Source organism: Girardinichthys multiradiatus, chromosome 19, assembly GCF_021462225.1.
Source record: "Girardinichthys multiradiatus isolate DD_20200921_A chromosome 19, DD_fGirMul_XY1, whole genome shotgun sequence".
Classification (NCBI taxonomy): Eukaryota; Metazoa; Chordata; class Actinopteri; order Cyprinodontiformes; family Goodeidae; genus Girardinichthys; species Girardinichthys multiradiatus.
The window spans coordinates 38,305,502-38,330,127 of NC_061811.1; the positions used below are offsets into that span (position 1 = coordinate 38,305,502).

At 44.4% G+C, this 24,626-nt stretch overlaps 1 protein-coding gene across 3 annotated transcripts in view; it reads right to left on the minus strand.

Moving 5' to 3' along the window:
• tecpr2 (tectonin beta-propeller repeat containing 2) overlaps positions 1 to 24,626 on the minus strand; it is a 56,944-nt gene that overhangs the window by 3,055 nt on the left and 29,263 nt on the right. For all 3 annotated transcript variants that reach the window (XM_047345243.1, XM_047345244.1, XM_047345245.1), the window contains 13 exons: positions 20,262 to 20,492; positions 18,699 to 18,766; positions 18,512 to 18,627; positions 18,154 to 18,327; positions 15,309 to 15,489; positions 12,859 to 13,000; positions 12,403 to 12,628; positions 12,238 to 12,327; positions 12,050 to 12,147; positions 11,809 to 11,944; positions 1,424 to 1,572; positions 922 to 1,063; positions 672 to 821 (listed from right to left, as the gene is read on the minus strand). In XM_047345243.1, coding sequence (XP_047201199.1) covers positions 672 to 821; positions 922 to 1,063; positions 1,424 to 1,572; positions 11,809 to 11,944; positions 12,050 to 12,147; positions 12,238 to 12,327; positions 12,403 to 12,628; positions 12,859 to 13,000; positions 15,309 to 15,489; positions 18,154 to 18,327; positions 18,512 to 18,627; positions 18,699 to 18,766; positions 20,262 to 20,492 — 1,903 coding nt within the window. The remainder of the gene's footprint in view (positions 1 to 671; positions 822 to 921; positions 1,064 to 1,423; positions 1,573 to 11,808; positions 11,945 to 12,049; positions 12,148 to 12,237; positions 12,328 to 12,402; positions 12,629 to 12,858; positions 13,001 to 15,308; positions 15,490 to 18,153; positions 18,328 to 18,511; positions 18,628 to 18,698; positions 18,767 to 20,261; positions 20,493 to 24,626) is intronic.

A 24,626-nucleotide genomic window follows, 5' to 3' on the forward strand; every position in this document is an offset into this window, starting at 1 on the left:
TTAATCTGGAAAGAAGTTACAAAGCCATTTTGTAAAGCTTTGGGACTCAAGAGAAGCTCAGTGAGAACCATTATCCATAAATGGGGAAAATATGGAACAAGCTGCCTATGCTTGAAAACCCTCCAATGTGGCTGAATAAAACAATTTTGCAAAGAAGAGTAAGCCAGAATTCCTCCACAGTCATTTAAAAGACTCATGTTCACAAACACTTGGTGATGGTGGTTGTTGCCAAGTGAGGAACAACCAGTGATAAGGTTTAGGGGGTAATTACTTTTTAACATATGGCCAGGTTGGTTTGAATAACTTTTTTTCCCCATCCATTGTCTATACCCACTTATCCTTGCAGCGTTGCACATTTTTAACCGATACCTATGTGTACCTGGACATTATTTCTTCAGAACCTTTTCTAGTACCTACCTTGTCAAGACTGAATGCTATTTCAGTCTTGGTTATTAGCAGGCTAAAGGGTTTAGGGTTAAGGTGTCAGTTAAATCCAGGGTTTAGGTTAGGTATATACTGATAATGGTTGGAGTTAGATTTGGACTTATGTTTAGGCTACACAAAGAATGGGAGTGAACACAATGTTCTAATGAAGACAAGACACAAACTTGTGGGTGTGTGTCATATGTGTGTATGTTTCAACTGTAGAAACTTGGTATAAACTGTTTTACCAGTAAACCAGTTAGTAGTTCCAGGAATCTTCTTCCAGTAATCTCCAGCAGGGTTTCGATCAGAAATGCCATAACGCCGAGCCAGTTCTCCGTTTACACACCGAACCCACACAGTCTGACAGCTGACGACCATTTGACTGACAGCCAGCCCTGCAGACACACGCACCATATAACTAGTTGAATACCTAGATGCAGAATAGACAGATAATGTACAGTCGGCAGCTACAAAGAGCAGCGGAGAAAAAAGTACCTGGTACAAGGTCCCATGCTGTCCCAACAGGCATCTCATCACTTAGCCCAGTTCTGACAAACACACTTCCCCTGTTGTCCAGAGCCCATAGGAGACGATCATTAGGGCTTGTCTGGATACTAACCAGCTGTACTCCTATTGGCTGCAAAGATGTGACAGGTCACACATACATTATGAATGTATGTATAACATGGTTGCCTGGACCTATTGTCTATGTATTGCCCATCACTTGCTGTGTAAATAGTTGTGAATATTTAACCAATGATGTTGAATTAGCACATGGTCCAGCAAAAAGCTAACCGAGTATAGCTCTCTGAGATGAAAATACCACAGACTGAGTGGGAACAGTAACAATGGATTATATCACAGAAGTCTGAAAAATATTGAAGAATAACATCTAAGACACAGATGACAAAAGAACAAATAAAACTTAGACTCTTCTACTGCCACTTGGAACAAAGTGACACTGTTACATGGACAAAAGGCGCATTCAAGCCCTTACCTGTGAAGGAGGTTCGATATAGATCCATGCTGGCATCATCATGCTCGCATTAAGAGGCTGAGTTCCAACTCTGAAGTAGACTAGTCCTCGACTGTCCACAGCCCAAACATTCTGGCTGCCACAACTGACATTAACCAGACGAACACTTCCTGAAAGAAAAATGGGATACTTAGTTTTGGAGCATACAATAAGATTGTTAAGCATCTGTACGCCAAACCTCCATGTGCTTAAATATATATGTATTATACTGGAGTTGCAGTTGGAAAGACCCTAAATAAAGTCATCCAATCACTAAACATAATCCACATGTGAATAAAATAATCTGAGTATAAATGCAGCTGTTCTGTTTCTGGCCTCAAAGGTTTGTTAGAGAACAAACAGCATCTTGATGACCAATAAACAAAGCAGACAGGTCAGGGAGAAAGTTGTAAAGACATTAGTGATAAGTTCTAAAACAATATTCAAAGCTTTGAACATCTCACAGAGTTTTGTTTAATCCATCAGCTGATCATGGAATCAGAATCAGAATCAGAATCATAATCAGAAAAGCTTTATTGCCAAGTACGTTTTTGGACATACAAGGAATTTGTTTTGGCGTAGTCAGTGCAATACAATACAAATTAAACAGTATAAACATATCTACAATATAATATAAATATATGTGCACAGTTTTAAGTGAGTGAGAGTAAGTATAGAGCAGTATAAGTTGCAAGAGCAATACAACAGTGCAGGTGATCATTGTGCAAGTATGGCAGTGCAAGTAAAGCAGGAGTCAAGTAAAGCAGGAGTCCAAGCTGAACGTTAATGTAACGCATAGAGTTACAGGTTACAAGTGTCCTGTCAGCAAAAAAAAAAAAAAGGGGGGGGGGGGGGGGGGGGGGGAGAATGTCAGGGTGGTTTCCGGGCTTTGTTAACAAGGCTGGTGGCAGATAGGAAAAAACTGTTCTTGTGGCGTGAGGTTTTGATCCGGATGGACCGCAGCCTCCTGCCAGAGGGGAGAGTTTCAAAGAGTCTGTGACCGGGGTGGAGGTGTACAGTTCCTGGAGCGACAGTAGACTGCAGCCAATTACCTTCTCAGCAGACCGAATGACACGCTGCAGCCTGCCCTTATCCTTGGCTGTAGCAGCGGCGTACCAGATGGTGATGGAGGAGGTGAGGATGGACTCAATGATGGCTGTTTAGAAGTGCACCATCATAGTCTTTGGCAGGTTGAATTTCTTCAGCTGTTGCAGGAAGAACATCCTCTGCTGGGCTTTCTTGATGAGGGAGCTGATGTTTGGCTCCCACTTGAGATCCTGGGAGATGATGGTTCCCAGGAAGCGGAAAGATTCCACAGTGTCAATTGTGGAGTCACAGACGGTGATGGGGGCAGGTGGGGCTGGGTTCTGCCTGAAGTCCACAACCATCTCCACTGTCTTTAGAGCGTTGAGCTCAAGGTTGTTCTGGCTGCACCAGTCCAACAGATGGTCCACCTCCCATCTGTACGCGGACTCGTCACCATCAGAGATGAGTCCGATCAGGGTGGTGTCGTCCGCAAACTTCAGAAGCTTGACAGACTGGTGACTGGAGGTGCAGCTGTTGGTGTACAGGGAGAAGAGCAGAGGAGAGAGAACACAGCCTTGGGGGGAACCGGTGCTGATGGTCAGGGAGTCAGAGACGTGCTTCCCCGGCCTCACGCGCTGCTTCCTGTCAGACAGTAAGTCAGTGATCCACCTGCAGGTGGAGTCGGGCATACACAGCTGGGAGAGCTTCTCCTGTAGCAGAACTGGGACGATGGTGTTGAAGGCACAGCTGAAATCCACAAACAGGATCCTGGCATAGGTTCCTGTGGAGTCCAGGTGCCGGAGGATGAAGTGAAGGGCTATGTTGACTGCATCATCTACAGACCTGTTGGCTCTGTAGGCAAACTGCAGGGGGTCCAGGAGGGAGTCGGTGATGTCTTTTAGGTGTGAGAGCACAAGGCGCTCAAAGGACTTCATCACCACAGAGGTCAGGGCGACGGGTCTGAAGTCATTAAGCCCTGTGGTCCTTGGCTTCTTGGGGACAGGGACGATGGTGGAGGACTTGAAGCAGGCTGGCACATGACATGTCTCCAGTGAGGTGTTAAAAATGTCTGTGAAGACTGGAGACAGCTGATCAGCGCAGTGCTTCAGGCTGGCTGGTGAGACAGAATCCGGACCAGCAGCTTTCCGGGGGTTCTGTCTCCTGAAGAGTTTGTTTACGTCCCTCTCCTGGATGGAAAGAGCCGTCCTCGGCGTGGGTAGGGGGCTGGTGGGGGGGAACTTCAGGGTGGGGTTGGAGGTGCCAAGGCCCCTCTTGAGGTTGGGGAGGTGGGGGTGGTGGATTGTGGCTGCAGCTGTTGGGGGGTGTCGTGGGGGATGGTTGCAGGACTGTCCCTTTGTCTTTCAAAGCGGCAGTAGAACTCGTTCAGGTCGTTGGCGAGGCGTCGGTCGTTGATGGAGTGGGGGGCTTTCGGCTTGTAGTTGGTGATTTGCTTGAGCCCTTTCCAGACAGATGCAGAGTCGTTGGCTGAGAACTGGTTTTGGAGCTTCTCAGAGTACCGTCGTTTGGCCTCTTTCACTGCCTTGCCAAACTTGTACTTTGCCTCTCTGTATATGTCTTTGTCCCCACTCCTGAAGGCCTCTTCCTTATCCAGTCTTAACCTTCTGAGTTTAGCTGTGAACCAGGGTTTGTCGTTGTTGTAACTCACCCTGGTGCATGATGGTACACAGCTGTCCTCACAGAAGCTGATGTAGGAAGTCACAGCCTCTGTGTACTCGTCCAGACTGTTGGTAGTAGTCCTGAACACATCCCAGTCTGTACAGCCTAAACACGCCTGGAGATTCTCCACAACCTCACTGCTCCACTTCCTTGTCGTTCTCACAACAGGTTTGCAGAGTTTTAGTTTCTGCCTGTATGCAGGAATCAGGTGGACCATGATGTGGCCGGATTGGCCCAGTGCAGCAACTGTAAACCTACCAAGACACTAATGTGAAAAGTCCAAATAATACCTGAACTAGGATGCTGTGGATGCACAACTGGAGCAAAAGGTGAGAGACAAGATCTGTGCATTGTTAGATCTTGGCAAACAAGTTGGATGAACTTCAAACACTAACAAGGACCACAGCATTGAGAAAGCAGTATTATATGTTTTACTGAGACATTGCTGCAGAGTCATACCCTTGACTCCGACATCTGTCTGACAGGCTTTCTAATCATATAGGCAGACAGATTTAAAGAGAGACAGCAAAAGCAAAAGAGATGGATTAGCAGTGGTTGTATACAACAGATGATGTAATCCATGATATGCCACTGTGAAATATCATCTCTGCATGCCGGATATTGAACTGTCAGCACTGGGTTTTTGTCCATATTGCCTGTGCAAGTTTTCAGTCATCCAAGTCATGGCAACTACAACAGACTTAAATCAAAGGCAACCGGACTCTCTGCTGGCCTCCAGAATTGACAAAATTTTGGAGGCCAAAAGACTTGAGACTGGCGAAAAGGTTTACCTTCCAGTATATAGCCAGACCTGAAATTATATATATTTATTTTTTATATAAAAACATATTCATCAGTTAGAATGGCCCAGTGTAAGACCAGACCTAAATCTAAGTGAGATTTTCTACCACACCTACAATGTTTCAGATCATGTAAAAACATTTTGGCATGACAAAGGTAAACTGAATAAAATGCTCAGAATAAAATGCTGTTTTCAAATGATGACCCTAATTTATTAAGGAAAAAGGTTATCCCAATAGCCAGGCCCAAAGGCAAATAGTAATTGCCCCGTAAACCTATTACCTGGTTGTGCCACCCTTGGCAACAGTAACTGTGGTTGTGGTAACTGGGAATAAGTCTTTTACATCACTGTGGGGAGATTTCAGCCAACTCTTTTTTTGCTGAATTGGAGAGTTTTCAAGCATGAACAGCCTGTCTAAGGTCATGCCGCAGTACCTCAATCAGATTTAAGTCCAGACTTTGATTTGGCCAATCCAAAACCTTCATTTTACTTTTTTGAGCCATTCAGAGGTGGACTTGCTGGTGTGCTTTGGATCATTGTCCTGCTGATAATACAAATGTGTTTGAGCTAAAGGTCAAGAACTGATGGCTGCAAATTCTTCTTCGGGATTTTCTAGTGGAGATCAGAATTCAGGCTGTCATCAGCTAATGCAAAATATGCAGGTCCCAAAGATGCAAAGCAGTCCCAGACCAACACGCTTCCTTCACCATGATATTTTTCTGAAATGCTATGTTAGGTTTACACCAGAAGTAACAGGACACTCACCTTCCAGAAACGTTCCAATTTTGTCTGGTCAGTCTAAAGAATATTTTCTCAACAGTCTTGGGAACAATCGTAAGATGTTCTTGTACTTGTCTTCTGCTTCATCCAAGACCGGGTTGCAGGAGCAGCAGACTTAGTAGAGATGCCCAGACTTTCCAATAGTCACAAGTTCTATTTGGGTAATTTCTTGATTCTACAGCAATTAGGCCTGGGTGTAGCTAATGAAACTGAACTCTGCTTTTCAAAAAATTTGGTTTGGGCAGCAAGTGGTGTAGTGATAGAATGGGAGCCTCACATACAGAGGTGATTAGCCATCTGGGATTCTATTCCCAACCTTGGGACCCTTGTTGCATGTCTTGCCACCTTTTTTCTTTACCTGTTTCCTGTCTGATTACTGTCAATAAAGCCATCAGCAAAACAAAATCTTACGAAAAAGTACAACAGCTCATTTAGGTTTTAACAAGCAGACAGTCACCTTTCACACAGGGCCAGGTTTGTAATTACTTAAGATTATCTTTGCTTGATATTAACTTTTATTTAATGATTTAAAACATTTAAGCGTGAAAGAAAAGCAAAAACTGAAGAAATCCTGAAGGGAGTAAATACCTTTTGACAGCACTGATGGCTGTATGGATGATTACAGCTGAGTTTCTGATAAGTTTGTGTCTCAGTCTGTGTCAACAATATATAAACAGGCAAAAAGGCGTCAGGAAATCATGTGATCTTTGACAAGGAGAAGAGCAGAGGGACTATTAACAGATCTGACCTTTCTGTCATGTTACACTATCTCTGTCACACACATTCCCACTGAGCTCTGATGCAAACCCTGTTACAAAACCTAAGACTGTCAATGTGACGGACACACACAGGTGAGGCCGGATGTACCCATTTAAATCTGGTTCTACACTGTCTGAAACAATGTGTCATGTGGTTGTTGCTCAGTGGTGCAGCAGTTGTCTTCTAAATCATTCAGCGATCTATGATTCTTTTTCTGTCATTTGACATGTGTCTAAGACACTGAGCCTCAAATTACACCACACATCCTAAGCAGAGTGTGATCGTAGAAAATTAAACAATGTCATCCATGAATGCATTTCAACCAGCAAATTTAATTTAAGTAGCAGTACCTTTTTGTAGAACTTTAAATGCAACAGTGAGAAGTGTTTGAGTTGGTGGCTAAGAAATACCTTTTTTGCTTGTCAGGGCTAAAACGTTAGTCCTTACAGGCTGAATGGAAGAAGCCCTTTCAAAAGACATTTTGAAGTTGTAATCTAGATTTGTTCTGCATGCCTCAGTTATGTAACAACTGATATGGAGTAGAAGATTAAAGTTGACCCTTAGCTGTTATGGCTGTGAGCTACCAAGGGAGGTAGTCACAGAAAGTGCAGCACTCCATTAAAATCAGTGGCATTGCTGTCACTCGATGGTTCCTTGCAAAGACATTCATTCTCCTCTTTTTTTTTTTACATTTTATTTTATGACAACCTTGGATTTTATTTGGATTTCATATGATAGACCTACACAATTGTAGTGCATCATTCTGAACTGGAATGAAAATTAAACAAAGTTTTCATATTTTTTACTAGATATAAAACGTTTAAAGTGTGGCCAGCATTTGCATTCAGCCCCGGTGGGTCGGTGGGAACCTCCACCCCAGTTTCAAGTGTTCTGCAGCCTCTAAGGTATTCTTCCAGGATTGTCAATCAAGTCTGACCAGCTTCCCTGTCTCTCCTGATGAAAATATTCTCATATTCACACAGCATGATGCTGCCACCACCATGTCCCACCTTGGGGATGGTGAGCTCTGACAAAAATTTGCACGTCAGTCAAAAAGTTACATTTTGGTCTTATCAGATTAGAGCCACCTGTGCACTGTGTTCCCTACATGGGTTGGGGCAAACTGCAAACAGACTTCTTATGGCTTTCTTTTGGACTTTTTTCAACAAATTATTCAGAAGAGTATAAATATTCTTTAACTTGTCATTTTTTGTGAAATGTAAATAAAAACAGATTTCTTTTTAACTGACTCTCCTTTTGCATTGATTTATTATCTTTTGAGACATGTCTGTCTCATTTCCTATCGGAAACAAACTTCTTAGCTCAATTAATCTAGGTATAAGTAGGAGTATGAATAATTTTGGGCTAAACTATACAATGAAACTTGTTGTTGTGACACCAAAACTTCAACAGCGATTGATTAGGGCGCTCTACGTTTTGTAGTATATTTTAGGGCATTTTGTTCTCAATCACCCACCAATGAGTATATTTATAGGAATTGAGTGGTTCAGTTTCAGTGTTCATTTGCATTTATAAAGATGTTAAATTACAAACAAGCGGATTCTATGTACTAATTAGATGACTTGTGCATTCTGAATTCTAAAACATTTAAAACTAATCATTCTTCTTCCACTTTATAGTTGTGACAGACTAATCAAATAAACTTGTACTCGTACTCATCGTCTTCCGCTTATCCGGGACCGGGTCGCGGGGGCAGCAGACTCAGCAGAGACGCCCAGACGTCCCTCTCTCCAGACACCTCCTCCAGTTCCTCCAGGGGGAGCCCAAGGCGTTCCCAGGCCAGCCGAGAGACATAGTCCCTCCAGCGTGTCCTGGGCCGTCCCCTGGGCATACTCCCGGTGGGACGTGCCTGGAACACCTCCCGAGGAAGGCGCCCAGGAGGCATCCAGTATAGATGCCCGAGCCACCTCAACTGGCTCCTCTCGATGTGGAGGAGCAGCGGCTCTACTCCGAGCCCCTCCCGGATGGCCGAGCTCCTCACCCTATCTCTAAGGGAGTGCCCGGCCACCCTACGGAGGAAGCTCATTTCAGCCGCTTGTATCCGGGATCTCGTTCTTTCGGTCATGACCCAAAGTTCATGGCCATAGGTGAGGGTAGGAACGTAGACCGACAGGTAAATTGAGAGCTTTGCTTTTCGGCTCAGCTCTCTCTTCACCACAACGGACCGGCACAGTGCCCCCATTACTGTGGCAGCCGCACCAATCCGTCTGTCGATCTCCCGCTCCATTCTTCCCTCACTCGTGAACAAGACCCCGAGATACTTAAACTCCTCCACTTGAGGCAGGAACTCCCCTCCAACCTGAAGAGGACAAGCCACCCTTTTCCGGTCGAGTACCATGGCCTCGGACTTGGAGGAGCTGATCCTCATCCCAGCCGCTTCACACTCGGCTGCGAACCGCCACAGCGCATGCTGTAGGTCTTGTCTAGAGGGGGCCAGCAGGACCACGTCATCTGCAAAAAGAAGAGACGAAATCCACTGGTCCCCAAACCAGACCCCCTCCGGCCCTTGGCTGCGTCTAGAAATCCTGTCCATAAAAGTTATGAACAGGACCGGTGACAAAGGGCAGCCCTGCCGGAGTCCAACATGCACCGGGAACAGGTCCGACTTAGTGCCGGCAATGCGGACCAAACTCCTGCTCCGCTCATACAGGGACCGGATGGCCCCTAATAAAGGGCCCCCGATTCCATACTCCTGGAGCACCCCCCACAGGGCATCAGGAGGGACACAGTCGAATGCTTTCTCCAGGTCCACAAAACACATGTGAACTGGTTGGGCAAACTCCCATGAACCCTCGAGCACCCTGTAGAGGGTATAGAGCTGGTCCAGTGTTCCACGGCCGGGATGAAAACCACACTGCTCTTCCTGAAGCCGAGGTTCGACTATCGGTCGGACTCTCCTCTCCAATACCCTGGCGTAGGCCTTACCAGGGAGGCTGAGGAGTGTGATCCCCCTGTAGTTGGAACACACCCTCCGGTCCGGACCACCACCCCAGTCTGCCAGTCCAGAGGCACTGTCCCCGACCACCACGCAATGTTGAAGAGGCGTGTCAACCATGACAGCCCTACAACATCCAGAGACTTGAGGTACTCAGGGCTGATCTCATCCACCCCCGAAGCCTTGCCACCGCGGAGCTTTTTAACCACCTCGGTGACTTCAGCCTGGGTGATGAAAGAGTCCAACCCCGAGTCCCCGAGTCTGTTTCCACCACGGAATGCGTAATGGCAGGATTGAGGAGATCCTCAAAGTACTCCTTCCACCGGCCGATAATGTCCCCAGTCGAGGTCAGCAGCTCCCCACCCCCACTGTAAACTGTGTTGGCGAAGCACTGCTTCCCCCTCCTGAGGCGCCGGACGGTTTGCCAGAATCGCTTTGAGGCCAACCGGTAGTCCTTCTCCATGGCCTCACCGAACTCCTCCCAGGCCCGAGTTTTTGCCTCTGCCACAGCCCGGACCGCAGCACGCTTGGCCTCACGGTACCCGTCAGCCGCCTCAGGAGTCCCACAAGCCAACCACAGCCGATAGGACTCCTTCTTCAGCTTGACAGCATCCCTTACTGCCGGTGTCCACCACCGGGTTCTGGGATAGCCGCCGCGACAAGCACCGCAGACCTTACGGCTGCAGCTACGGGCAGCAGCATCGACAATAGATGCGGAGGACATGGTCCACTCGGACTCTATGTCTCCAACATCCCCCGGGATCTGGTCGAAGCTCTCCCGGAGGTGGGAGTTGAATACATCCCTGGCCGAGGGCTCCGCCAGGCGTTCCCAGCAGACCCTCACTATGCGCTTGGGCCTGCCAAGTCTGTCCGGCTTTCTCCTCCTCCAGCAGATCCAACTCACCACCAGGTGGTGATCAGTGGACAGCTCAGCCCCTCTCTTCACCCGAGTGTCCAAAACATGCGGCCGAAGGTCTGATGATACGACAACAAAGTTGATCATCGACCTCCTGCCTAGGGTGTCCTGGTGCCAAGTGCACTGATGGACACCCTTATGTTTGAACGTGGTGCTCGTTATGGACAATCCGTGACTAACACAGAAGTCCAATAACAAAACACCACTCGGATTCAGATCGGGGAGGCCATTCCTCCCGATCACGCCTCTCCAGGTGTCACTGTCGTTTCCCACGTGGGCGTTGAAGTCCCCCAGCAGAATAATGGAGTCCCCGGGAGGGGCACTATCCAGCACCCCCGACAGGGACGCCAAGAAGGCCGGGTACTCTGCACTACCACTTGGCCCGTAGGCTGAAATGATAGTCAGAGACCTCTCCCCAACCCGAAGGCGTAGAGATACGACCCTCTCATCCACTGAGGTAAACTCCAACACGAGACGGCTGAGCTGGGGGGCAACAAGCAAACCCACAGCAGCCCGCCGCCTCTCCCCGTGGGCCACTCCAGAGTAGAAGAGAGTCCAACCCCTCTCAAGGAGATGGGTTCCAGAGCCCACGCTGTGCGTGGAGGCGAGCCCGACTATTTCTAGTCGATATCTCTCGACCTCCCACACAAGCTCAGGCTCCTTCCCCCCCAGCGAGGTGACATTCCACGTCCCTAGAGCCAGCCTAAGCATCCGGGGATCGGGCCGCTGAGGTCTCCACCTTCGTCCGCCACCCAATCCTCTTTGCACCGGTCCCTCACGGTTCCCCCTGCAGGTGGTGGGCCCACTGGGGGATGGCCTCGCGTCTCTCGTTCGGGCTTGGCCTGGCCGGGTCCCGCGAGGAGCAACCCGGCCACCTGGCGCTCTCCGACGAGTCCCGACCCCAGGCCTGGCTCCAGGGTGGGACCCTGGCTCCGCCGTACCGGGCGACGTCACGTGCCTCGATATTTTGTACTTCATGTGGGATTCTTGAACCACTCTTTGTCTGACCCATCACCTGGAGCCTGTTTGCCATGGGAGACCCTACCAGGGCATTTAGGCCCCAGATAACATAGCCTCTAGGATCATTTGAGCACTCAAACCCCTCCACCACGTTAAGGTGGCGGTTCAAGGAGGGGTAATCAAATAAAATTACAAGAAAATACTTTCAAGTTTGTGGTTCCAACTGAACAAAATGTGTTTAAGAGGTAAAAACACCAGAAGAGCTTTAGCCCCTTAGGGGAGGTTTAGCCCCTTAAAAAAGTGAGTTCCTTCCTTGAGTTTGAGGACAGAACTCACTTCTTTAAGGGGCTAAACCTAAAAATTATTATGTGTTTAAGGGTCAAATTATAACCTAACCTAGAAATACACAAATCAACAAGAAGAGCAACTAAGCAGTAGTATTTTTTTTTATTTTATCCACTCAGTTTTGTATGTATTTTTGTGGAACGTACCAAGCTGGCTGAGGTCCAAGAGGGTCCAATGCAAACCGATGGGGCAAGAAGGTGAAAGTGTTCGAATGCTCACTTGGCCATGAATGTCCAAACCCCACAAAGCATCACGACAGGCGGATAAGTGGGTCAGCTCCACCTGAACTCACAGATGAAACACAAAACATTAAAGATGCGTGTGTTGACCATCATGAGTGATTTAAACCGACATATTTGGATGCGTAGATGAGTTAGATAGGTTTACTTCTGGTGGTAGTGAGACAGAGGACGGACGAAGTTCGCCATCCCGATCCCACACACAGAACAGATCCTTCCTGCTCTGAGCCAACCACAGGAACGTACCTAATACACAGTTAACACAGACAATGCCTGATGAGATCTATGGCACTGAGTTGTAGAAATCCAGATGTTTGTTCTTTCCAGATGTGTTACCTTCTTTATGAGGCACAGATGAAGATGAAATAAAAGTCCATCTGGTGGCTGACACAGTTCCTCTTGGGACTACGTTCTGCCAAAATGTACCTGTAAGAAACAAATGAATGCTGTAAACAGAAACAAGACGAAAACTGCTAAATTGCTCTGCTGAACTTTACTCACCCACAAGGTTGCCACGGGCCAGATGCAGCTGGTTCCGTCCTGAGGCCACCCACACTCCAGTGGCATTAGCACTGACGAGGCTAGGCTGGCACTGTGAGTACTGGGACAGGAAGGCAACCACTCGCTCCACCGGGCCCCTGGTTACTGTGGCAACGCTGTGTGTAGCTTGCAGCAGGGTCTGGAAAAAACTGCCTTGATCGAAGACAACGTAGTCTGAAATGCTGATCTGGTGGAGAAATGAAGAGCTGAGCTGTTAAACCTAAATCCTAGACTCTTTAATTCAAGACCCAACTCTAACCTGAACATTAAAACTTGGTCTGAATCCAAAACACCTCCTTCAACAAATGATGTTCAGCCCAAATGTATTTGTTTGACATTTCTGAGCCTGCTGCTTCCCTCTTCCCTAAACTCATACTCCTCCTCAAACATAGTGATGCTTAGAATTGATCTGTGTACCTGCCACCAGTGGTCATCATTGCCCTGTGGTTTGGATGGACAAATGCCAGTTCGAAACCAGAGGCTGCCGCTTGCATCTAATGCCCAGGCTGTTCCACCACCTCCAAGAGCAATACAAATGAGCTCCAGCCCCTGAGCTTCACTGCATCAGAAACAGACAAACAATAACTGATAAACATTCGCAGTTTTAGAAGCTTGTCACTGAGCAAAAACTAACTAACTTTCTAGCAGGTGTACATTCATATTTAGAAGCTGAACCACAGAAGGAATAAGCCACAGGCAACAATACCATCAGTTCCAAGTGGTCGGAGAAGCTAAGACATATCAATGTTTTCACACATGTCAATATAAAACTGTAGCAATTACACTTTAAACTCAACACACCCCTAATTAATATCATTTTGGAATAAAATAAAACAGTCCCACTGGATTTTGCTTTTCTGTAGTTAAAATGTTAAAATTTTAGTTCAAATTGGCGACAGGCAGCTGAAAGATCTGGTCAAACCTGTATTAATTTCAGCCTAACATTGTCAGAGTAAATACAAAAAATAAAAATGTTATTTCTGAAGTTAAAACAGCTATCCAAATCAAGGTGGCACTATGTGAAGAAGGACTTTCCCCCTTGTCAAATCATGAAATAACTGTGATCATTTTTTGTTCAGTTTGTCTACCAAGGCTTAATTTCTTCCAGACCTGTTGAATTAACAAATCACTTAAATAAAACTGGTCTAACATGAAGTAGGCTGAAGGATCTCAAAAAGCAATATATCCTGCCCCAATCAACGAAAGCACTGGAGAACTCCTTTGCCTCTGTTAAGGTCAGAGGTCATGATGCAACAACAAGAAGGAGAGACTGGGCAAAAATGGAACCCATGGGTTAGTTTCAAGGTCAAAACAACTGCTGACCCAAAAGAACAAAGTGTATAGTGTAATGCTTAGCAGTTTTAGCAGTAACTAAAAGAACAATTAATGCTGCTCTCTGGCAGAAAATCTTTCACAAGACTGTTTGACCAGCAGCTCATGCCCTTAAGCTCAAGCACACCTTGGTTATGCAGAAGGACAATGGTCCAAATTACACCAGCTCTGAATGGCTCAAAATATGAAGGTTTTGGATTAGCCTGGGCTGCATGGTTGTACGGTTCGTAGCACTGTTGCCTTGCAGCAAGATGGTCCTGGGTTCAAATTCCGGGCTGGGGTCTTTCTGCATGGAGTTTGCATGTTCTCTCTGTGCAAGCGTTGGTTCTCTCCAGGTACTCTGGCTTCCTTCTACTGTCCAAAAACATGACTGTTATGGTAATTGGTCCCTCCCTTAAGTATTAGTGGAACCGTGCCTCTCGCTTAATGACCACTGAAGACAGGCACAAGATACTATAGCGGGACCTTAAACAGGGCGGTCATGCTCCAAAATGCTCCTACGTGGTTGAAGTAAAATAATTCTACAAAGCAAAGTGGGTGAAAATTCATCCACGGTGGTGTGAAAGACTAATAATTTGTTATCACAAATGCTTGATGGCTGTGTTGCAACCATGGATGACATTTAGGGGGCAAACACGTTTTCACATAGGCCTGGCTGGTTTGGATAACCTTTGACCTCAGTAAATATAGTCATCATTTGAGAACTGCCTCTTGTATTTACTGGGGCTTTTTTAAGTGGCATATATAATTATTAAAGTTTTATTTGAATTATTTTCATGGTTCTTTTGCCATGATGAACTTTGAGATAATATAAACAGTTACTGCTGCTGATCAAATCGACCCAAACATCTGAGGCTTCTGGAAAGGAGAGCAGCAGTTAGTGGGAGGTTTCCAGGAATGGTTGATCAAGAGGAGGATTAATAGGTAGAGAAGGCTTTCTGTTCTGAGCGCAATAGAACACTCTGAGGAGGGGTTGGGATTCTGATGGTGAGTCTTCTAGTGGGATATTGTTGGAACTTGAGCTGGTGAATCCACGGGAGACTTGGAGAGCAGGCAGGGGCTGGAATGGACTGGTGCTGCAGAGGACGGCAGTAGAAATGATTTCCAGAAATGAGCTGATCATCAGTGAAGTTGCGTGGAGAAAACCAGAGGCAAAGTGGGTTCATTAACCAACAACATGGACCATCAGGTGAAGAATGCTCGTCCAGAAGTTCCTTAGGAGAGCTGCAGCAGATGATTATTTGCAGGTACGCACCACACCTACTAGCAAAGCTCCTCACGAGAGACAGGAAAAAACTCACCCACACAGGCTCACACACACACAATTGTGACAGTTTTTGACTTCATATATAGTAATTTATAAGTCTGTTTGTGAATTCTCTCATCTTTTTCTCTTTCATGGTTCCTTGTCTCTTCCCTTCAGAGCAAGCAGCCACTATACTGACATTTTATTTGGTAGTTGGCATAAATACAATTAGCTAAGGTGAATATTTTACTATAGTTGTACCTAAGATGTATCAAAGTAGGAACAGTACCTGACAGTGTCGTACTTCCAGCCCTCTCCTTCGCTGCAGTAGCTGTTCATTCCTTCTCTGTAGAATAAAGCTTTGTGTTCACTTAAGGCCCAGACCACACCTCCCCTCACACACACCTGGCTGAAGACGCAGGGACAGTCCACCTTCACGGAGCGGGCGCAGGGACGCTCCACGCTCAGACCTGAAACACACACGGCCTTAAATATAGCAGCAGTAAACTATGGTTCCAAACTAACGGTTAAATCAGCGTTTCTTTCTATCCTGACACAAAGTGTGTGGTCATCAGTGCAGGTATTTCTCTCCACCTGTTAAATTTGAATATCTTTTAACAAAGCATGTGGAGACAGAATGTGGAAATATTGTGTGGAAACCAGTGTCCTTGAGCTTTTTCTGGGTAAATACATCTCATTATTTGAATTATCAGTAAAACTACAAAATGCAGGACTAGGGGAACATCTTCTGGTCACATCAGACCATGATATACAAACAAGTGTGTCAGAGGCAATTGTCCTGATCAAATATAGTAGAAGCAGGGACTTGATGGCAAACTGAACCCTGAATGTGTCTCTAATCAGCTGTTCATGAGGACCTTTCTAACTGCCCTCTGGATGCATCTCTTTCAAAACAAATATTTCCCAGCATGGGCCGGGATGTGTTTAGGGATTCCAACATGGACACCGCATCTGAGCTGTTTTACATTAAAAGCTGTATAGACAATGTGACCACAATAAGACAAATCTATGTCATCCCAAACAACAGACTGTGGATAACCAAGGAAGTCTGTGAGCCACTGAAGGCGTGCAACAAGGCTTTTTGTTCTAGTGATGCCACACACTACAGTGTAGCTAGGTCTGACCTCAAACAGGGAATCAGAGAGGCTAAAGCTGCCTATTGACAGGTAATCGACAACCACTCTAACCGCACATGGTATGGCATTCATTACATCACCAATGCAGGGAGGTCAGCCTGCTGCCAGCAGTGAACCGATCTCTTGCAGAGTAGCTGAAGTTTTTCCTCAGACGCTATGAGAAGCTGAGATCACAGATGGCACCAACCAAAAGAATAGCCCTTCCTACCAACAGCCATGCTCTCATCCTTTACCGACAGAAGTCATCTGCACACTCGAGAGGATCAACACCTAGAAAGCAGCAGGATCCGACAGTGTACCAGGACAGGTCTTCAGGGACTGCGAAAAGGAGCCATCTGCAGTTTTTACAGACAACTTCAAGCAATTCCTGTCACAGTGTGCTGTGCCTTACTGACAGAAAAGATCCACCATCATCCCTGTTCCCAGGCAGACAGCAGTGCCTCAATGACTATAGGCCAGTGGCTCTGACTCTGGTCATCATGACTGGAAAGACTGGTACTGAGGCACATCAATTCAGCTCTCCCACCCACCAACTCCTCACCAACCTGCCTACCAACCAAACAGATCAACAAACACGCCATCTGAACTTCACTTAACTTCACCCTGCGGCATTTGGAACAGCCAGGATCATATGCACAGCTGTTTTTTTTGGCCTACAGTAGTGCATTGAACACCTTTTAACCTTCCAGACTATTCTGCAAGATGGTCAACCTCAGCCTCAAGCACAACATCTACCTGTGGACTCAGGACTTCCTCATGGACAAGGTCGCATTTCTTCAGATTAGGAACTCATCATTCCTCCACTCTGTCACTCAGCACTGGAGCACCCCACGGCTGTGTGCTGAGCCCACTTCTCTTCTCACTGTACACACATGACTGTTTACCATCCTACAAGGCCAACAGAATTATCAAATTTGCAGATGACAACACAGTATAAGGTCTGATTTCTGAATGCAATGGGAGCAACGGGAAGACCTACAGAGAGAGGTAAAGAGACTGACTGGTGTTCAGACAACAACCTGACACGGAACTCCAAAAAGACAAAAAAACTCATCATTGACTTCATGAAGCAGAAGGAGCAGCATCGGCCACTTCTCATTAATGATGACAGAGCTGAGCAAGTCTCCAGTTTTAGATGTCTGGGAGCACACATCTCAGAGGACCTCACGTGGACATCAAACACAGAGGCATTGATTAAAAAAAAGCACAGCAACTGTATTACCTCAGAACAGTCAGGACATTTGGACGCAACATCACTTAGTATCTTTCTACTGCTTCTCCATTGAGAGTTCCCTGACCTTTGGAATCCTCGTGGTACAGTAGCAGCTCAGCAGCAAATAAAAAGTATTTTCAACGAGTCATAAGGACTGCTGGACTTCTCACCAATAAATGCCTGCCCACTGTGGAGGACATTTACACCTCACAATGCCTCCAGAAGGCATCAAGCACCATCAGGACCATTAACCGTCCAGCAAACAAACTGTTCTGATCTTCTTCCATCAGGTAGGAGGTACGGTCCATTAAAGCACGATCCACAAGACTGGTTAACAGTTTTTATCGAAAAGCCATTCTATACTGAACCTCATACACTTACAGGTCTGTATGAATATGTGGAATAACATAGTGCTGTGCAATAACGTAATACTATACAGAATACTTAACTCTGTGAATAACTTAACAGTGTGTTAAATAACTGGAAACTGCTATTTTTAAGCAATCATTGTTGCAGAATTCCCCTGCACATGCATGAATTTTGAGTGTGTGTATTGGTGCTGGGTGTGCATGTTAGCTGGGCTGAGAGGCTGAAGGGTGGGGGGGGTCTCTCTGAGTCTATTGTTCATTTGTAGATAATCATCAGATAATGATAAGTGGATTATTGTAATAGAGGAAAAATGTTAAACACAGTAATCTGATGCTACTTTTTCCATTTTGCTGGCAATATGTGAAGTTTATCGAGTCATACATCTGTTAGGTTACCTGTTTGCAGGTAGAGATCTCCATTGGTCCTGATGATCCAAGCAGAGTCATCACTCAGAGCCACGAAGGCTGTTTGCTCTGCAGCTTTATACCAGTGACGTTTTCCCTTAACCGACACTTTAGCACAAGCAAATGCTGTCATGGTTTTCTGCTCCACCTTCCACAGCAAATTGCCTAAAGGGTTTAAAGCAGTTAACATCTGGATTGTACTAGACATCTAAATATTTACCATGACCCTCTGAGATAAGCTACATTTATAAATACTGTAATCACGCAGTCATACTGTTACTCCAAAGTACAAAGCTAGAAAGCAAGTTAAAGACATGAAGGACAGCGGGTGGATATGTCAGCAGCCCACCTGAAGGGGATAATGCCACCTGGTGGACATTGTCTTCGAAGCGCTGCCATCTGAGTCCAGTTTCAGGAAGTGGGCTGCAGAACAATCCTCCTTTGAAATCCAAACACCACACATGCCTGGAACCACAGCCATGAATCAGACATCTGAGTTCACCAGCAAGACAGAAAAAAAGATTGAACTGACTGACCTGTCAGTCACCTGCAGACTCAATATTCCACATCCTGGTCCAGAGTAACCCATCCAACTTTCTGCCAACTACAAAGAACAGAAAGAAAAGAAAAGAAAAGATTAATCTGGTAAATGTTTCAATCAGTACCATGGGATTTAGCATATTGCATTCAGTGTTATGAAAAGGATTTCCCAATTTGTAGATTTCTTCCGTTTTTGCTTTATTGTTAATGATCAATGTTTCTGATAAAACAGTTTTTAACAAAGATAACCTTTTTTTTAATTAATTTCACTTCCTACACCCAGCCCCGATTACTTCAAGACATGTAGAATCAAGAAATCACAGCAGAACCAGAACCCTATACAGAATCTCACAACATGTAGTAGAAGGCTAAAATCTCCCAAAAAGCAACACATTACGCACCAATCTAAAGAAATTCAAGAACTTCTCTTTATCCCAGTTAAACCGCTGAAGACTTAAACACATTAAACAAATTTTCATGAATTTTCCTGGGCATCTAATCCTCCACACATAATTTTCAAAACTTTACAAAAGCCTAAAGGTTTGGGAGGATTGGAACACTGAAACTTGTATAAATATTACCTGGCACATAGATTACAATATATCTTAAAGTAGAGTTGGAAAAATCGATCAGACTACGTCTGGCTAGACATTCAACAAATGCTATGTAAGGAAATCTGTACCTCAGATGTTCCATTTATCAACCCTTTAATTAAGCAGCACAGCTGGTTTTTAAAGCATCAACATCACTACATCTCTGACAGCCTGGTGGGAATATCTCTAAATGAATAGGTCTTCAGTTCTCCCATGCAGGCCAACATCATTTGGAAAAACCCAGACCCTGCAAAATAAAAGGGCCCCTAACTTTTCAACGTGGAACAGTAAAGAACTAAATCATTTAGAGGACATATTTGATGGAAAAGATTTCATATTCTTTAATGTTTTAGAAAAATCATATGGCATTGATAAAAATAAATTATTTCAATATGACCAACCAAAATCTATTATCCAGTCTAAATTGGAAGATTAAACAGATAAACCCAAAATTTCCTCTAGTAATAACTAGCTTCCTTAAACTTCAACTTCCAAAGTTACTCTCAAAAACATGTATAATACCTTGAAAAGTAGATTTAACAATCTCACCTCCTAACAGTAAATTGGATGCTGATTTTTCTACTGGCACAAGTTTTAGCTGTTGGAGCAAAATTTGCACTAACATCTTTAAAATGACACAGAATATGAATCTGAAGCTTATAGAATATAAAGTCCTCCACTGAAGACATTACACAGGACAAGCATGTTGCAGCCTGGTGGGTGCCTGGCTGGCACCCTATGGCTCTCAGGTATGCCCCGGGCCGGCTGTGGTCTGTGGGGATTGAGCGTGGCCCTAGTGGAGGCCCCTCCCAATCTCTTTTTTATTGTTAATTCGAAATTTTATCATTTGATTGATGCTTTTTGTATTTACTCTTTGTCTCATATTAAAACTTGTTTGATTATTTGATCATTTAAGTGTGACAAAAAAAGTCTGTAATTTTTCATAGCACTGTGTGCTTTTCTCACCATGTAAGGCCTGTTCTTGTCCTGATAGTCCTGTTCAGTATCTTTTTCTGTTGTGTTTTCTGCCTCTTTTGATGAACCGGCGTGGGAGTTTCCCCCACTGGCAGCAGGAAGAGAGTTACAGTAGATGTCTCCCTCTTCATCGCTGGACATGCTGGGCTTCCTGTCCAGATTGGTCACATCAGAGGGAAACATCTGGTCTGCCGGCTCAGGTGAGAGAAGTGGGTGGTTCTCCTGCTCAAACAAGGAAAACAGTTTACAGGTCCTTCTCAAAATATTAGCATACTGTGATAAAGTTCATTATTTTCCATAATGTCATGATGAAAATTTAACATTCATATATTTTAGATTCATTGCACACTAACTGAAATATTTCAGGTCTTTTATTGTCTTAATGCGGATGATTTTGGCATACAGCTCATGAAAACCCAAAATTCCTATCTCACAAAATTAGTATATCATTAAAAGGGTCTCTAAACGAGCTATGAACCTAATAATCTGAATCAACAAGTTAACTCTAAACACCTGCAAAAGATTCCTGAGGCCTTTAAAACTCCCAGCCTGGTTCATCACTCAAAACCCCAATCATGGGTAAGACTGATGACCTGACTGCTGTCCAGAAGGCCACTATTGACACCCTCAAGCAAGAGGGTAAGACACAGAAAGACATTTCTGAACGAATAGGCTGTTCCCAGAGTGCTGTATCAAGGCACCTCAGTGGGAAGTCTGTGGGAAGGAAAAAGTCTGGCAGAAAACGCTGCACAACGAGAAGAGGTGACCGGACCCTGAGGAAGATTGTGGAGAAGGGCCGATTCCAGACCTTGGGGGACCTGCGGAAGCAGTGGACTGAGTCTGGAGTAGAAACATCCAGAGCCACCGTGCACAGGCGTGTGCAGGAAATGGGCTACAGGTGCCGCATTCCCCAGGTCAAGCCACTTTTGAACCAGAAACAGCGGCAGAAGCGCCTGACCTGGGCTACAGAGAAGCAGCACTGGACTGTTGCTCAGTGGTCCAAAGTACTTTTTTCAGATGAAAGCAAATTCTGCATGTCATTCGGAAATCAAGGTGCCAGAGTCTGGAGGAAGATTGGGGAGAAGGAAATGCCAAAATGCCAGAAGTCCAGTGTCAAGTACCCGCAGTCAGTGATGGTCTGGGGTGTCGTGTCAGCTGCTGGTGTTGGTCCACTGTGTTTTATCAAGGGCAGGGTCAATGCAGCTAGCTATCAGGAGATTTTGGAGCACTTCATGTTTCCATCTGCTGAAAAGCTTTATAGAGATGAAGATTTCATTTTTCAGCATGACCTGGCACCTGCTCACAGTGCCAAAACCACTGGTAAATGGTTTACTGACCATGGTATCACTGTGCTCAATTGGCCTGCCAACTCACCTGACCTGAACCCGATAGAGAATCTGTGGGATATTGTGAAGAGAACGTTGAGAGATTCATGACCCAACACTCTGGATGAGCTAAAGGCCGCTATCGAAGCATCCTGGGCCTCCATAAGACCTCAGCAGTGCCACAGGCTGATTGCCTCCATGCCACGCCGCATTGAAGCAGTCATTTCAGCAAAAGGATTCCCAACCAAGTATTGAGTGCATAATTGTACATGATTATTTAAAGGTTGACGTTTTTTGTATTAAAAACACTTTTCTTTTATTGGTCGGATGAAATATGCTAATTTTGTGAGATAGGAATTTTGGGTTTTCATGAGCTGTATGCCACAATCATCCATATTAAGACAATAAAAGACCTGAAATATTTCAGTTAGTGTGCAATGAATCTAAAATATATGAATGTTAAATTTTCATCATTACATTATGGAAAATAATTAACTTTATCACAATATGCTAATATTTTGAGAAGGACCTGTATATAACTCGCATGCTAAATATTAACAAGCTCATCATTTTATTTTGGAAGTTTTCATGTCTTGAAGAGCCAAAGTCAAACACTACAAGAGATCTATTGGATGAATACAATTTATTTTTTCACAGATGTTTTCAGAGTTAAAAAACATTGTGTTTACACACCATTAGAACAAGAAAGTAATATCCACCACAGCACCATGACCACAGGTCACTAGTTACCAGAATAACACAGAGGGTGAAATCCAACACAATCCGATTTCCCCTCAAACCTCATTCAGGGCTGTCTATATTCAGCTTTCCACACAGTGGACAAACAGGGTCTTTCTGCAGCACCTGTTGTCAGCTTCTGAATAAAATGTACCATTCTGTGTCTGTGTCTCTTTGTCTGCAACCTCCTCAAGCCCCTGGAGTGTGATGTAAGCAACAAATGGGACTTGGCTCACATCACATACAGGAACACCAGTGTCACTGTCCACAGTCAACTGGTTTAACATCAACATGTACTGATAAGAAGTCTCTTCTTCTAAATTGGCACATTCAAGGACAAGCATGTTGCAGCCTGTGTGTGAGTTTTGGCAAGTGTCTGTTTTCTTGTAGCTATTTTCTGGGTTACAAAGATTAACACATTTCTGCTTCTCTTGAAAGGCATGTTTTCTTGTCTTTTATATCTTCAAGTGTGGAAAAGAGAAATGGTCATCTGTGTTAGAGAAAGAGCTTTTGCAGAACTTAGAAGGCTTCACACACACATGCAAAGAGTGCAGATCATCATGAAGGGTGCACTATTTATTCTATACGGTCATTCATGGCTCACATTTGTATCCAGTCCAAAGCAGCCTCCTTTAAAATGTAAAGAGAAAACATTTTCTTTTGGGGGCGTAAACAATTAATTAGATTATTTGGATTAATCGACTATTGAAATAATCTTTAATTTAATAATTGTTAACTGGAGTATACAGACTGTACAAAACTGTACAAAAAATATATACATAAATATATACATTTTGCATTTAAGATGAAAAACCTTCTTTGTCTGTAAATATGCTCTATCCAGAACTCCTCCAGTGGCATTGCTTTAGCTTCACCTGATTCAGATTTTGCTATCTAATTATTTATCAAAAAATAGTCGACAGATTAATCAATTAGTATAATAATCGTTAGTTGCAGCCTTAGAAAAAAATGGTTTTCAGCAATTCTGTCATTTATTATTGAGGTTAGAGGGTGTTCTGTTAAAATCCTACTTTTAGCCAGAACTGGCAACTGTTATTGATTTTGTTTAGAAGATAATTTCTTGTTGCGTTTAATTTCTGATCCTCAAGATATCGCCAAGATTATTCAGACAGACTCTATAACAGGGTTCCCACATACTCTTGTAAAGTGCATAATTTGCTTTTATTGGTTTCCAGTTCCGGGAAAGTATGAAAAAATACATTTATATATCCGCACTCTCTTACATATTACATCTTTTAAAAAGAAAAAGTTCAGATAATTACTGACTAGATAGTCTGTCCATATCAAGCCTAGAGTTAGACATTTTAACCATCAGCATCTGTGTTTTTGATATGCTGAGAACCTACAAGTAGATGCATGAATGGTGTTTTACAAATAGCTTGGAGACATGCCTAAGGTGATGAATTTGACTTAATGTAGGTTTATTTGGGCTTTTCATGCTCAACTCAAGGACAAAAGTTTTATAATAAGATCAGACAAATTATGAGCGGTTTGGGCACAGTGACAAGAAATATATTTGGAAGAGTCAATGTGAGGCTTTCAAACAGAAGAAGGCTGTCCAAACTGTCAAGTATGGTGGTGGTAGCAGCATGCTGAGGGTCTGTTTTACTTACACTGGTACTGATGCAAATGCACAAAGTGGTAGACAGTGGTTGAAATATTATCAATAATTAAAGAAACTATACCTGAATTTATTTTTGTCTGGTTAGGAAAAATTATTTTTACGCAATGTATTATGAACTAAAAGATGTACTTTGATGAAAACAATTGACTAATTGATTGCATAATCGAGCAAGTCCAGGCATTTTTTTAAAAGGAATAAGCAGTGAACTATCGACAACACGGGACGACTGTTCTCTGCCAATGGCAGAACGAGGCGCCTTTGCTAAGCAGCAGCTCCTCTAGCGCGTGCTTGACAGGGTATGCAAACAGAACAGCATGGCTGCCGAAGCACGAGGGAAGGTAGCGATACCATGTTTAGTCTCGTGCATGTCGACTGGGAGGAGACCAGGAAGGCGAGAAGGAGGGATTTTTGTGGGGATTTTTTTAGTGAAAAATAGTTGGGAGTGGGGCTTACACCTCAAACTACACTGTTTTTCTAACTCATGGTACAAATGTATGCAGGACTAGGGATAGTTCCTTTAATGGAAAAATCTTTTTTGGCATCACAGCAATCAAAAACATTCTTATGCAGACCATCGTTTTGCAAGTTTCCTCTGGTATTTTGATGATTTATCGTTGCTGATGAGCTTGAAGTCTTTAAGGCTGGAAG